This window comes from Oncorhynchus masou, chromosome 32 (genome assembly GCF_036934945.1).
Source record: "Oncorhynchus masou masou isolate Uvic2021 chromosome 32, UVic_Omas_1.1, whole genome shotgun sequence".
Classification (NCBI taxonomy): domain Eukaryota; kingdom Metazoa; phylum Chordata; class Actinopteri; order Salmoniformes; family Salmonidae; genus Oncorhynchus; species Oncorhynchus masou.
Window position 1 is genome coordinate 92,120,334 of NC_088243.1, and position 16,788 is coordinate 92,137,121.

The 16,788-nt window shown below is 44.7% G+C and overlaps 1 protein-coding gene across 2 annotated transcripts in view; it reads right to left on the reverse strand.

The window, feature by feature from the left end:
* Positions 1–9,878: 9,878 nt before the first annotated feature.
* The window catches only part of LOC135526797 (protein FAM193B-like), a 51,084-nt gene continuing 44,174 nt past the window's right edge, over positions 9,879–16,788 (reverse strand). For both annotated transcript variants that reach the window (XM_064955462.1, XM_064955461.1), the window contains 3 exons: positions 10,754–12,095; positions 10,535–10,610; positions 9,879–10,343 (listed from right to left, as the gene is read on the reverse strand). In XM_064955462.1, coding sequence (XP_064811534.1) covers positions 10,247–10,343; positions 10,535–10,610; positions 10,754–12,095 — 1,515 coding nt within the window. In that variant the 3' untranslated portion in view covers positions 9,879–10,246. The remainder of the gene's footprint in view (positions 10,344–10,534; positions 10,611–10,753; positions 12,096–16,788) is intronic.

Consider the following 16,788-nt stretch of genomic DNA (forward strand, 5'->3'; position numbering starts at 1 on the left):
GACAGTACAGATAACCAACCCACACATGGTGTCTATGACAGTATAGATAACCAACCCACACATGGTGTATATGACAGTGTAGATAACCAGCCCACACATGGTGGTGTCTATGACAGTATAGATAACCAGCCCACACATGGTGGTGTCTATGACAGTGTAGATAACCAGCCCACACATGGTGTCTATGACAGTATAGATAACCAACCCACACATGGTGTCTATGACAGTATAGATAACCAACACACACCTGGTGTCTATGACAGTATAGATAACCAACCCACACATGGTGTCTATGACAGTACAGATAACCAACCCACACATGGTGTCTATGACAGTATAGTTAACCAACCCACACATGGTGTCTATGACAGTATAGATAACCAACCCACACATGGTGGTGTCTATGACAGTGTAGATAACCAGCCCACACATGGTGTCTATGACAGTATAGATAACCAGCCCACACATGGTGTCTATGACAGTATAGATAACCAACACACACCTGGTGTCTATGACAGTATAGATAACCAACCCACACATGGTGTCTATGACAGTACAGATAACCAACCCACACATGGTGTATATGACAGTATAGATAACCAACCCACACATGGTGTATATGACAGTACAGATAACCAACCCACACATGGTGTCTATGACAGTATAGTTAACCAACCCACACATGGTGTCTATGACAGTATAGATAACCAACCCACACATGGTGTCTATGACAGTATAGATAACCAACCCACACATGGTGGTGTCTATGACAGTACAGATAACCAACCCACACATGGTGTCTATGACAGTACAGATAACCAACCCACACATGGTGTCTATGACAGTATAGATAACCAACCCACACATGGTGTATATGACAGTATAGATAACCAACCCACACATGGTGGTGTCTATGACAGTATAGATAACCAACCCACACATGGTGTATATGACAGTATAGATAACCAACCCACACATGGTGGTGTCTATGACAGTATAGATAACCAACCCACACATGGTGTATATGACAGTGTAGATAACCAGCCCACGCATGGTGGTGTCTATGACAGTATAGATAACCAGCCCACACATGGTGGTGTCTATGACAGTATAGATAACCAACCCACACATGGTGGTGTCTATGACAGTATAGATAACCAACCCACACATGGTGTATATGACAGTATAGATAACCAGCCCACACATGGTGGTGGTGTCTATGACAGTATAGATAACCAGCCCACAACATGGTGTATATGACAGTGTAGATAACCAGCCCACACATGGTGGTGTCTATGACAGTATAGATAACCAGCCCACACATGGTGGTGTCTATGACAGTATAGATAACCAACCCACACATGGTGGTGTCTATGACAGTACAGATAACCAACCCACACATGGTGTCTATGACAGTATAGATAACCAACCCACACATGGTGTATATGACAGTATAGATAACCAACCCACACATGGTGGTGGTGTCTATGACAGTATAGATAACCAGCCCACAACATGGTGTATATGACAGTGTAGATAACCAGCCCACACATGGTGGTGTCTATGACAGTATAGATAACCAACCCACACATGGTGTCTATGACAGTATAGATAACCAACCCACACATGGTGTCTATGACAGTATAGATAACCAACCCACACATGGTGGTGTCTATGACAGTACAGATAACCAACCCACGCATGGTGTCTATGACAGTACAGATAACCAACCCACACATGGTGTATATGACAGTATAGATAACCAACCCACACATGGTGGTGTCTATGACAGTATAGATAACCAGCCCACACATGATGGTGTCTATGACAGTATAGATAACCAACACACACATGGTGTCTATGACAGTATAGATAACCAACCCACACATGGTGTCTATGACAGTATAGATAACCAACCCACATATGGTGGTGTCTATGACAGTACAGATAACCAACCCACACATTGTGTCTATGACAGTACAGATAACCAACCCACACATGGTGTCTATGACAGTATAGATAACCAGCCCACAACATGGTGTATATGACAGTGTAGATAACCAGCCCACACATGGTGGTGTCTATGACAGTATAGATAACCAGCCCACACATGGTGGTGTCTATGACAGTATAGATAACCAACCCACACATGGTGGTGTCTATGACAGTACAGATAACCAACCCACACATGGTGTCTATGACAGTATAGATAACCAACCCACACATGGTGTATATGACAGTATAGATAACCAACCCACACATGGTGGTGTCTATGACAGTATAGATAACCAACCCACACATGGTGGTGGTGTCTATGACAGTATAGATAACCAGCCCACAACATGGTGTATATGACAGTGTAGATAACCAGCCCACACATGGTGGTGTCTATGACAGTATAGATAACCAACCCACACATGGTGTCTATGACAGTATAGATAACCAACCCACACATGGTGTCTATGACAGTATAGATAACCAACCCACACATGGTGGTGTCTATGACAGTACAGATAACCAACCCACGCATGGTGTCTATGACAGTACAGATAACCAACCCACACATGGTGTATATGACAGTATAGATAACCAACCCACACATGGTGGTGGTGTCTATGACAGTACAGATAACCAACCCATACATGGTGTCTATGACAGTATAGATAACCAACCCACACATGGTGTATATGACAGTATAGATAACCAACGCACACATGGTGTCTATGACAGTATAGATAACCAACCCACACATGGTGTCTATGACAGTATAGATAACCAACCCACATATGGTGGTGTCTATGACAGTACAGATAACCAACCCACACATGGTGTCTATGACAGTATAGATAACCAACCCACACATGGTGTATATGACAGTATAGATAACCAACCCACACATGGTGGTGTCTATGACAGTATAGATAACCAACCCACACATGGTGTATATGACAGTATAGATAACCAACCCACACATGGTGTCTATGACAGTATAGATAACCAACCCACACATGGTGTCTATGACAGTATAGATAACCAACCCACACATGGTGGTGTCTATGACAGTACAGATAACCAACCCACACATGGTGTCTATGACAGTATAGATAACCAACCCACACATGGTGTATATGACAGTATAGATAACCAACCCACACATGTTGGTGTCTATGACAGTATAGATAACCAACCCACACATGGTGTATATGACAGTGTAGATAACCAGCCCACACATGGTGGTGTATATGACAGTGTAGATAACCAGCCCACACATGGTGGTGTCTATGACAGTATAGATAACCAACCCACACATGGTGTGTATGACAGTATAGATAACCAACCCACACATGGTGTCTATGACAGTATAGATAACCAACCCACACATGGTGTCTATGACAGTATAGATAACCAACCCACACATGGTGGTGTCTATGACAGTATAGATAACCAACCCACACATGGTGGTGTCTATGACAGTACAGATAACCAACCCACACATGGTGTCTATGACAGTATAGATAACCAACCCACACATGTGGATATGACAGTGTAGATAACCAGCCCACACATGGTGGTGTCTATGACAGTATAGATAACCAGCCCACACATGGTGGTGTCTATGACAGTGTAGATAAACAACCCACACATGGTGGTGTCTATGACAGTATAGATAACCAACCCACACATGGTGTCTATGACAGTATAGATAACCAACCCACACATGGTGTCTATGACAGTATAGATAACCAACCCACACATGGTGTATATGACAGTATAGATAACCAGCCCACACATGGTGGTGTCTATGACAGTATAGATAACCAGCCCACACATGGTGGTGGTGTCTATGACAGTATAGATAACCAGCCCACAACATGGTGTATATGACAGTATAGATAACCAACCCACACATGGTGGTGGTGTATATGACAGTATAGATAACCAGCCCACAACATGGTGTATATGACAGTATAGATAACCAACCCACACATGGTGTCTATGACAGTATAGGTAACCAACCCACACATGGTGTCTATGACAGTATAGATAACAAACCCACACATGGTGGTGTCTATGACAGTATAGATAACCAACCCACACATGGTGGTGTCTATGACAGTACAGATAACCAACCCACACATGGTGTCTATGACAGTACAGATAACCAACCCACACATGGTGTATATGACAGTATAGATAACCAACCCACACATGGCGGTGGTGTCTATGACAGTACAGATAACCAACCCACACATGGTGTATATGACAGTGTAGATAACCAGCCCACACATGGTGGTGTCTATGACAGTGTAGATAACCAGCCCACACATGGTGGTGTCTATGACAGTATAGATAACCAACCCACACATGGTGGTGTCTATGACAGTGTAGATAACCAGCCCACACATGGTGGTGTCTATGACAGTATAGATAGCCAGCCCACACATGGTGGTGTCTATGACAGTATAGATAACCAACCCACACATGGTGTATATGACGGTATAGATAACCAACCCACACATGGTGTCTATGACAGTATAGATAACCAACCCACACATGGTGGTGTCTATGACAGTATAGATAACCAACCCACACATGGTGTCTATGACAGTTTAGATAACCAACCCACACATGCTGTCTATGACAGTATAGATAACCAACCCACACATGGTGTCTATGACAGTATAGATAACCAACCCACACATGGTGTCTATGACATTATTGATAACCAACCCACACATGGTGTCTATGACAGTATAGATAACCAACCCACACATGGCGGTGTCTATGACAGTATAGATAACCAACCCACACATGGTGGTGTCTATGACAGTATAGATAACCAACCCACACATGGTGGTGTCTATGACAGTATAGATAACCAACCGGCACATGGTGGTGTCTATGACAGTATAGATAACCAACCCACACATGGTGTCTATGACAGTATAGATAACCAACCCACACACGGTGGTGGTGTCTATGACAGTATAGATAACCAACCCACACATGGTGTCTATGACAGTATAGATAACCAGCCCACACATGGTGTCTATGACAGTATAGATAACCAGCCCACACATGGTGGTGTCTATGACAGTATAGATAACCAGCCCACACATGGTGTCTATAACAGTATAGATAACCAACCCACACATGGTGGTGTCTATGACAGTATAGATAACCAACCCACACTTTCCAGTTAGGAATGCATCTTTCAAGGTAATAAGCATTTTTCTATGGTTGGCCATGCTTTCCATCCGGCTACCCCTACCCCGGTCAACTGCCCAGCACCCTCCACAGCAACCTGCCAAAGCCCCCACCATTTCTCCTTCACCCAAATTCAGATAGCTGATGTTCGGAAAGAGCTGCAAAACCTGGACCTGTACAAATCAGCCGGGCTAGACAATCTGGACCCTCTCTTTCTAAAATGATCTGCCGAAATTGTTGCAACCCCATTTACTAGCCTGTTCAACCTCTCTTTCGTGTCGTCTGAGATTCCCAAAGATTGGAAAGCTGCCGCGGTCACCCATCTTCTTCAAAAGGGGGAGACACTCTAGAAACTGCTATACACCTAAATCTATCCTACCCTGCCTTTCTAAGGTCTTTGAAAGCCAAATTAACAAACAGATGACCAACCATTTCGAATTCCACTGTACCCTCTCCGCTATTCAATCTGGCTTCAGAGCTGGTCATGGGTGCACCTCAGCCACGCTCAAGGTCCTAAACGACATCATAACCGCCATTGATAAGAGACATTACTGTGCAGCCGTATTCATTGACCTGGCCAAGGCTTTCGACTCAACCGCCACTGTCAACCACCACATTCTTATTGGCAGGCTCGACAGCCTTGGTTTCTCAAATGACTGCCTCGCCTGGTTCACCAACTACTTCGCAGACAGTGTGTCAAATCGGAGGGCCTGTTGTCCGGACCTCTGGCAGTCTCTATGGGGGTGCCACAGGGTTCAATTATCGGGCCGACTCTTTTCTCAGTATACATCAATGATGTCGCTCTTGCTGCTGGTGAGTCTCTGATCCACCTCTACGCAGACAACACCATTCTGTATACTTCTGGCCCTTCCTTGGACACTGTGCTAACTAACCTCCAAACAAGCTTCAATGCCATACAACTCTCCTTCCGTGGCCTCCAACTGCTCTTAAATACAAGTAAAACTAAATGCATGCTCTTCAACAGATTGCTGTCCGTACCCACCCACCTGTCCAACATCACTACTCTGGACGGCTCTGACTTAAAATATGTGGACAACTACAAATACCTAGGTGTCTGGCTAGACTGTAAACTCTCCTTCCAGACTCACATTAAACATCTCCAATCCAAAATTAAATCTAGAATCGGGTTTCCTATTTCGCAACAAAGCATCCTTCACTCATGCTGCCAAACATACCCTCGTAAAACTGACCATCCTACCGATCCTCGACTTCGACGATGTCAGTTACAAAATAGCATCCAACACTCTACCCCGCAAATTGGATGCAGTCTATCACAGTGCCATCCGTTTTGTCACCAAAGCACCATATACTACCCACCACTGCGACCTGTATGCTCTCGTTGGCTGACCCTCGCTTCATATTCATCGCCAAACCCACTGGCTCCAGGTCATCTATAAGTCTTTGCTAAGTAAAGCCCCACCTTATCTCAGCTCACTGGTCACCATAGCAGCACCCACCCGTAGCACACACTCCAGCAGGTATATCTCTGTAGTCACCCCAAAACCAATTCTTCCTTTGGCCGCCTCTCCTTCCAGTTCTCTGCTGCCCATGACTGGAACGAACTGCAAAAATCTCAAACTGGAAACACTTATCTCCCTCACTAGCTTTAGGCACCAGAGGTCAGAGCAGCTCACAGATCTCTGCACCTGTACATAGCCCATCTGTAAACAGCCCATCTATCTACCTCATCCCCATACTGTATTTTTTTTTCTGCACCCCAGTATCTCTACTTGCACATTCATCTTCTGCACATCTACCATTCCAGGGTTTAATTGTTATATTATAATTACTTCACCACCATGGCCTATTTATTGCCTTAACTCCCTTTTACCTCATTTACACTCACTGTATATAGACTTTCTTCTACTGTATTATTGATTGTATGTTTTGTTTGTTCCATGTGTAACTTTGTTGTTGTTGTTTGTGTCACACTGCTTTGCTTTATCTTGGCCAGTTGCAAATGAGAACTACCAGGTTAAATAAAGGTTAAATAAAGGTTAAATAAAACGCAAAAAATAAATAAATTAACACACACATGGTGGTGGTGTCTATGACAGTATTCAGTTGAAGTTGGAAGTTTACATCCACTGAGGTTGGAGTCATTAAAACTTGTTTTTCAACCACCCCACAAATGTCTTGTTAACAAACTATAGTTTTGGCAAGTCGGTTAGGACATCTACTTTGTGCATGAGACAAGTAATGTTTCCAACAATTGTTTACAGACAGATTATTTCACTTATAATTCACTGTATCAAAATACCAGTGGGTCAGAAGTGGCTTAAGGACAATGGCTTAAGGACAACAAAGTCAAGGTATTGGAGTGACAAAGCCCTGACACAAAGCCCTGACCTCAATCCTATAGAAAATATGTGGGCAGAACTGAAAAAAAAACACACGTGCGAGCAAGGAGGCCTACAAACCTGACTTAGTTACACCGAGGAATGGGTCAAAATTCACCCAACTTATTGTGGGAAGCTTGTGGAAGGCTACCTGAAACGTTTGACCCAAGTTAAACAATTTAAAGGCAATGCTACCAAATACTAATTGAGTGTATGTAAACTTCTGATCCACTGGGAATGTGATGAAATAAATAAAAGCTTAAAGAAATAATTCTCTATACTAATATTCTGACATTTCACATTCTTAAAATAAAGAGGTGATCCAGACTGGCCTAAGACTGGAATTTTTACTAGGATTAAAAGTCAGGAATTGTGGAAAACTGAGTTTAAATGTATTTGGCCAAGGTGAATGTAAACTTCTGACTTCAATTGTAGATAACCAGCCCACACATGGTGTCTATGACAGTATGGATAACCAACCCACACATGGTGGTGTCTATGACAGTACAGATAACCAGGCCACACATGGTGGTGTCTATGACAGTATAGAAAACCAGCCCACACATGGTGGTGGTGTCTATGACAGTATAGACAACCAGCCCACACATAGTGTTGGTGTCTATGACAGTATGGATAACCAGCCCACACATGGTGGTGTCTATGACAGTGTAGATAACCAACCCACACATGGTGGTGTCTATGACAGTGTAGATAACCAGCTCACACATGGTGTCTATGACAGTATACATAACCAACCCACACATGGTGTCTATGACAGTATAGATAACCAACCCACACATGGTGGTGTCTATGACAGTACAGATAACCAACCCACACATGGTGTCTATGACAGTATAGATAACCAGCACACAAATGGTGGTGGTGTCTATGACAGTATAGATAACCAGCCCACACATGGTGGTGGTGTCTATGACAGTGTAGATAACCAGCCCACACATGGTGGTGGTGTCTATGACAGTGTAGATAACCAACCAACACATGGTGGTGTCTATGACAGTATGGATAACCAGCCCACACATGGTGGTGGTGTCTAAGACAGTATGGATAACCAGCCCACACATGGTGGTGTCTATGACAGTATAGATAACCAACCCACACATGGTGTCTATGACAGTATGGATAACCAGCCCACACATGGTGGTGTCTATGACAGTGTAGATAACCAGCCCACACATGGTGGTGGTGTCTATGACAGTGTAGATAGCCAGCCCACACATGGTGGTGGTGTCTATGACAGTGAAGATAACCAGCCCACACATGGTGGTGGTGTCTATGACAGTGTAGATAACCAGCCCACACATGGTGGTGGTGTCTATGACAGTGTAGATAACCAACCCACACATGGTGGTGTCTATGACAGTGTAGATAACCAGCACACAAATGGTGGTGGTGTCTATGACAGTATAGATAACCAGCCCACACATGGTGGTGGTGTCTATGACAGTATAGATAACCTACCCACACATGGTGGTGTCTATGACAGTATGGATAACCAGCCCACACATGGTGGTGGTGTCTATGACAGTATGGATAACCAGCCCACACATGGTGGTGTCTATGACAGTATAGATAACCAGCCCACACATAGTGTTGGTGTCTATGACAGTATAGATAACCAGCCCACACATGGTGGTGTCTATGACAGTATAGATAACCAACCCACACATGGTGGTGTCTATGACATTATGGATAACCAGCCCACACATGGTGGTGTCTATGACAGTATGGATAACCCGCCCACACATGGTGTCTATGACAGTATAGATAACCAACCCACACATGGTAGTGCCTATGACAGTATGGATAACCAACCCACACATGGTGTCTATGACAGTATAGATAACCAACCCACACATGGTAGTGTCTATGACAGTGTAGATAACCAGCCCACACATGGTGGTGTCTATGACAGTGTAGATAACCAGCCCACACATGGTGGTGTCTATGACAGTGTAGATAACCAACCCACACCTGGTGTTTATGACAGTGTAGATAACCAGCCCACACATGGTGTCTATGACGGTATATTGTGTTTTAACATTTTGTTTTTAAATGCCCGTGTCCTCCACACCGTAAATCAGAAACCTTGTAAAATAGTTCAGAGGCGATTGATCATCTAAACAGTGCCTATCCACAGACAAAGACATATATCCACAGGGTTGTGCGTTGAGCGAGAGATACCCTAAACCTCGTGGGTCGTGGGTCAGTACCTTTGGAGAACAGAAGCACCAAATAAAACCAACCAATAACAATCCAAGAGGTTTTCAACAATGTTAAAATGTGCCACAATTGCAATAAAAACACATTTTTTATTGTATAAGGTAACTGTTTTCCATACTACATAGTGAAGTACACAGATCTGATAAACAGAAGGTTGTCAGTTCTCCCTGTTTCAACCTGGATCTCTTCTCCCTCGTTGCAAAACAGCAAAGTCTAGTCTCAGTCGCCCTTGTGTGTGAATGATCCCTGGCTGTCAGCCAATAGCAACGCAGTATCGCAGTCCTGAATGGAAAATGGTGTTGCACCAGGGTCCCTTGGCTTGGTGAGGAAAAAGAGGAGGAGGACGAAGAGTGGGAATGAGAGAAGGCCTCAGGCCGTCGCGGTTGTATGGACATAGTTGTGTTGGGGGGGGGGTTCTGCATTCTAGAACCCGTCAGTTACTGGGCTGCGTTGGAAGGAACCTTTTTGAGGGTAAAGTTGGACCAGTTTACTGCAACCTTCTGACGGGTCTGTTTAGCAGAGTCAAGGCAAAACCTACAGAGAGACGAGAGATATATCAGTATCTGGTTCAATGAACAGGAGGCTGGTGGCGGCAACACAACAAACAAAACAAGGGCCAGTTTCCCAGACAAGGACCAAGTTTAGTCTTCTTAGACTAAGAATCTCTTGTCTGCTTGGTAAAGCGGCCCTAAATGTTTCGGATTGTCACCGAGGCCGAGCGTTACCTTTTGAAGTATTCCACCTCACGATCAATCTCATCCATTTCTTTTGGGTCCACGTCTTTCGGGAGAAACACATCGTCTGGGGAAGAAAGAAACAGGACAGAAACATCACAACCAACGAACGGTCACGCTGTCTGATTGCTTTAACATTCACACTGACGTCTCCTACAACATGTATAACACAAGAGACAGTCAACTAGAGGGTTATCTAAACTAACGTACCGATGTTGCGGCTGGTTTTCTCTCCCTTGTTCTTGTTCTTCTTATTCTTCCCCTTGGGTTGCTGCTGCTGCTGGGCTTGGTTGTGATTGGTTGAGGTGACAGAGTGACCTTTGGCCTCTTGCTCCTCCCCCTTCCCTCTTTGGGTGCTGGGAGCACCAGAGCTACTCACTGTCCCGTTGGTGGCCTGCTGACGGGTGGGTCTGGTCTCCTCTGCCCTCCTTGCCCCGGTTCTCTGACTCTCAGCTGAGTGAGGTGGTGGTTTGGAACCAGAACCAGCCTTAGAACCCACAGCATCAGAACTGTTGGAAACAGTTTTCTGCAACTCTGCAGCTGCTTTGGATCCGGGTCTGATCTGGTTCTGTTCTGGAGGCAGCTGGTCCTGACGTTGCTGCTTCTTGCCCTTCTTCAGCTTACCAGCCCCAGCACTAACCCCAGACCCAGGGGTAGTAATGTTCTTACCAGCCCCAGCATTAACCCCAGACCCAGGGGTAGTAATGTTCTTACCAGCCCCAACATTAACCCCAGGGGTATGGGTTGTCATGTTCTTACCAGCCCCAACATTAACCCCAGGGGTATGGGTTGTCATGTTCTTACCAGCCCCAGCATTAACCCCAGACCCAGGGGTAGTAATGTTCTTACCAGCCCCAACATTAACCCCAGGTGTAGGGGTTGTCATGTTCTTACCAGCCCCAGCATTAACCCCAGGTGTAGGGGTTGTCATGTTCTTACCAGCCCCAACATTAACCCCAGGGGTAGGGGTTGTCATGTTCTTACCAGCCCCAACATTAACCCCAGGGGTAGGGGTTGTCATGTTCTTACCAGCCCCAACATTAACCCCAGGGGTAGGGGTTGTCATGTTCTTGGGCTCCACTGGGATCTCCTCTTTAGGCTTAGCTACCTTAATAGAGGCCTGGGTCTGGATCGAAGCAGGGGCCTGGTGTTTATTCTCAGGCCTCGCAGAGGGGCACCTCTCTGGGGAGCGCACCCGGATCAGCTTGGAGAGGCTGGGGGTGGTGTGGAGCCTGTGAACATCCTTCGCCCCAGTACCAACCCCTGGTCCCCCTACCCCAGGTACAGTATTACTAGCCGGGGGTGAGATGGGGCCGATGGGGGAGTTGTCCCTGGGGTGGGCCTCCTCCCAGCCGCTGACCAGGTCCAGATGGCTCTTGAAGGTACCCAGGGAGAGAGGGGCCAGATCGAGGTCTATCTGCTGCAGGTCAGAGCAGGAGGAGCCGTTGAGGTGGGAGAGAAGATGGTTGCCCTCCAGAGTAGCAGCTTTTTTGGGGAAGTCATTCACATCCAGGTTGAGATCGTACATGGAGAACGAGGCCCGGATAGAGTCCTGCAAGGTCAAAGGTCAACGTTTTTATTTTGGAAAAGAGAAGAAAAGCGTCAATAAATTTAATAAACCAACATTTAAAACAGCTAAAAATGCCTTAAATCAGGGTTTCAACTGTTTCTCAGATTCAGATTAAGGACTGGTTTCATGGGCAGATTAAGGACTGGTTTCATAGACAGATTAAGGACCGGTTTCATGGACAGATTAAGGACCGGTTTCATAGACAGATTAAGGACCGGTTTCATGGACAGATTAAGGACTGGTTTCATAAACAGATTAAGGACTGGTTTCATAGACAGATTAAGGACTGGTTTCATAGATTAAGGACTGGTTTCATAGATTAAGGACTGGCTTCATAGACAGATTAAGGACTGGTTTCATAGACAGATTAAGGACTGGTTTCATGGACAGATTAAGGACCGGTTTCATGGACAGATTAAGGACTGGTTTCATAGACAGATTAAGGACTGGTTTCATGGACAGATTAAGGATTGGTTTCATAGACAGATTAAGGACTGGTTTCATAGACAGATTAAGGACTGGTTTCATGGACAGATTAAGGACTGGTTTCATGGACAGATTAAGGACCGGTTTCATGGACAGATTAAGGACTGGTTTCATAGACAGATTAAGGACTGGTTTCATAGACAGATTAAGGACTGGTTTCATGGACAGATTAAGGACTGGTTTCATAGACAGATTAAGGACCAGTTTCATGGACAGATTAAGGACTGGTTTCATGGACAGATTAAGGACCGGTTTCATAGACAGGTTAAGGACTGGTTTCATGGACAGGTTAAGGACTGGTTTCATGGACAGATTAAGGACTGGTTTCATAGACAGATTAAAGACCAGTTTCATGGACAGATTAAGGACTGGTTTCATGGACAGATTAAGAACTGGTTTCATAGACAGATTAAGAACTGGTTTCATAGACAGATTAAGGACTGGTTTCATAGATTAAGGACTGGTTTCATAGACAGATTAAGAACTGGTTTCATGGACAGATTAAGGACTGGTTTCATGGACAGATTAAGGACTGGTTTCATAGACAGATTAAGGACCGGTTTCATGGACAGATTAAGGACTGGTTTCATGGACAGATTAAGGACCGGTTTCATAGACAGGTTAAGGACTGGTTTCATGGACAGGTTAAGGACTGGTTTCATGGACAGATTAAGGACTGGTTTCATAGACAGATTAAAGACCAGTTTCATGGACAGATTAAGAACTGGTTTCATGGACAGATTAAGAACTGGTTTCATAGACAGATTAAGAACTGGTTTCATAGGCAGATTAAGGACTGGTTTCATAGATTAAGGACTGGTTTCATAGACAGATTAAGGACTGGTTTCATAGACAGATTAAGGACTGGTTTCATGGACAGATTAAGGACTGGTTTCATAGACAGATTAAGGACTGGTTTCATAGATTAAGGACTGGTTTCATAGATTAAGGACCGGTTTCATGGACAGATTAAGGACTGGTTTCATAGACAGATTAAGGACTGGTTTCATAGACAGATTAAGGACCGGTTTCATGGACAGATTAAGGACTGGTTTCATAGACAGATTAAGGACTGGTTTCATAGACAGATTAAGGACCGGTTTCATGGACAGATTAAGGACTGGTTTCATGGATTAAGGACTGGTTTCAGAGACAGATTAAGGGCTGGTTTCATAGATTAAGGACTGGTTTCATAGATTAAGGACCGGTTTCATGGACAGATTAAGGACTGGTTTCATAGACAGATTAAGGACTGGTTTCATAGACAGATTAAGGACCGGTTTCATGGACAGATTAAGGACTGGTTTCATAGACAGATTAAGGACTGGTTTCATAGACAGATTAAGGACCGGTTTCATGGACAGATTAAGGACTGGTTTCATGGATTAAGGACTGGTTTCAGAGACAGATTAAGGACTGGTTTCATAGATTAAGGACTGGTTTCATAGACAGATTAAGGACTGGTTTCATGGACAGATTAAGGACTGGTTTCATAGACAGATTAAGGACCGGTTTCATGGACAGATTAAGGACTGGTTTCATAGACAGATTAAGGACTGGTTTCATAGACAGATTAAGGACCGGTTTCATGGACAGATTAAGGACTGGTTTCATGGATTAAGGACTGGTTTCATAGACAGATTAAGGACCGGTTTCATAGACAGATTAAGGACTGGCATTCCTGTGTTAGCATCATTGCTAACGGCTCCACAAAGTGGTAGGAAAACAGACAGGGGCATTCCTGTGTTAGCATCATCGCTAACGGCTACACAAAGTGGTAGGAAAACAGACAGGGGCATTCCTGTGTTAGCATCATCGCTAACGGCTCCACAAAGTGGTAGGAAAACAGACAGGGCATTCCTGTGTTAGCATCATCGCTAACGGCTACACGAAGTGGTAGGAAAACAGACAGGGGCATTCCTGTGTTAGCATCATCGCTAACGGCTCCACAAAGTGGTAGGAAAACAGACAGGGGCATTCCTGTGTTAGCAGCATCGCTAACAGCTCCACAAAGTGGTAGGAAAACAGACAGGGGCATTCCTGTGTTAGCATCATCGCTAACGGCTCCACAAAGTGGTAGGAAAACAGACAGGGGCATTCCTGTGTTAGCATCATCGCTAACGGCTCCACAAAGTGGTAGGAAAACAGACAGCGATGATGCTAACACAGGAATGCCCCTGTCTGTTTTCCTACCACTTCGTGTAGCCGTTAGCGATGATGCTAACACAGGAATGCCCCTGTCTGTTTTCCTACCACTTTGTGGAGCCGTTAGCGATGATGCTAACACAGGAATGCCCCTAACGGCTCCACAAAGTGGTAGGAAAACAGACAGGGGCATTCCTGTGTTAGCATCATCGCTAACGGCTCCACAAAGTGGTAGGAAAACAGACAGGGGCATTCCTGTGTTAGCATCATCGCTAACGGCTCCACAAAGTGGTAGGAAAACAGACCGGGGCATTCCTGTGTTAGCATCATCGCTAACGGCTCCACAAAGTGGTAGGAAAACAGACAGGGGCATTCCTGTGTTAGCATCATCGCTAACGGCTACACGAAGTGGTAGGAAAACAGACAGGGGCATTCCTGTGTTAGCATCATCGCTAACGGCTACACGAAGTGGTAGGAAAACAGACAGGGGCATTCCTGTGTTAGCATCATCGCTAACGGCTACACGAAGTGGTAGGAAAACAGACAGGGACATTCCTGTGTTAGCATCATCGCTAACGGCTACACGAAGTGGTAGGAAAACAGACAGGGGCATTCCTGTGTTAGCATCATCGCTAACGGCTACACGAAGTGGTAGGAAAACAGACAGGGGCATTCCTGTGTTAGCATCATCGCTAACGGCTACACGAAGTGGTAGGAAAACAGACAGGGGCATTCCTGTGTTAGCATCATCGCTAACGGCTACACGAAGTGGTAGGAAAACAGACAGGGGCATTCCTGTGTTAGCATCATCGCTAACGGCTACACGAAGTGGTAGGAAAACAGACAGGGGCATTCCTGTGTTAGCATCATCGCTAACGGCTACACGAAGTGGTAGGAAAACAGACAGGGGCATTCCTGTGTTAGCATCATCGCTAACGGCTACACGAAGTGGTAGGAAAACAGACAGGGACATTCCTGTGTTGCCTCTTCAGAAAGTTGAAGGACAATACGCATCACTGATGATGTCCATGTCTTGTGGGTAAATTAATACATTTTCGAATAAATTCAATACATTTACACTGAACGAAAATATAAAAACGCAACTTGCAACAATTTCAAAAGATTTTACCGAGTTTACATTTCATATTATGAAATCAAGTCAATTTAAATAAAATCATTAAACCCTCGATTGACTGGGCTGTGGCGTAGACATGGGTGGGAGTGGGTGGGCCCAGGCCAAACCATTGAGGAGCCATGCCAAACCATTGAGGAGCCAGGACCAGCTAATCTGAATGCGTTTTTCCCCACAAAAAAAGGATTTATTACAGACAGAAATGCTCCTCAGTTTCATCAGCTGTCCGGGTGTCTGGTGACCGACGACCCCGCAGGTGAAGAAGCCGGATGTGGAGGTCCTGGGCTGGTGTGGTTACACGTGGTCTGTGGTTATGAGACTGGTTGGACATACTGCCAAATCTCTAAAACGACTTTGGAGGCAGCTTATGGTAGAGAAATTAACATTAAATTCTCTGGCAACAGCTCTTGCTGACATTCCTGCAGTCATCATGCCAATTGCACAATCTGTCAAAACTTGAGCCATCAGCAGCATTCTGTTGTGTGACAAAACTGCACATTTTAAATTGGCCTTTTACTGTCCCCAGCACAAGGTGCACCTGTGTAATGATCATGATGTTCAATCAGATTCTATGATATGCCACACCTGTCAGGTGGATGTCAACAAATTTGTGCAGAAAATTTGAGAGAAATGAGCTTTATCTGCATGTGGAACATTTCTAGAATCTTTTATTTCAGTTCATGAAACATGGGATCAACACTTTACATGTTGTGTTTATATTTTTGTTCAGTATAGTTGATTTCCAACTAAATTTGATCAAAAAAATGTTGTTGAATTCATTCCGCCTTCCGGATTTTATAGTGCCCTACATATGGACAATGATCATATGAGTCCCAGATGGCTCCCGGACAATGATCATATGAGTCCCAGATGGCTCCCGGACAATGATCATATGAGTCCCAGATGACTCCC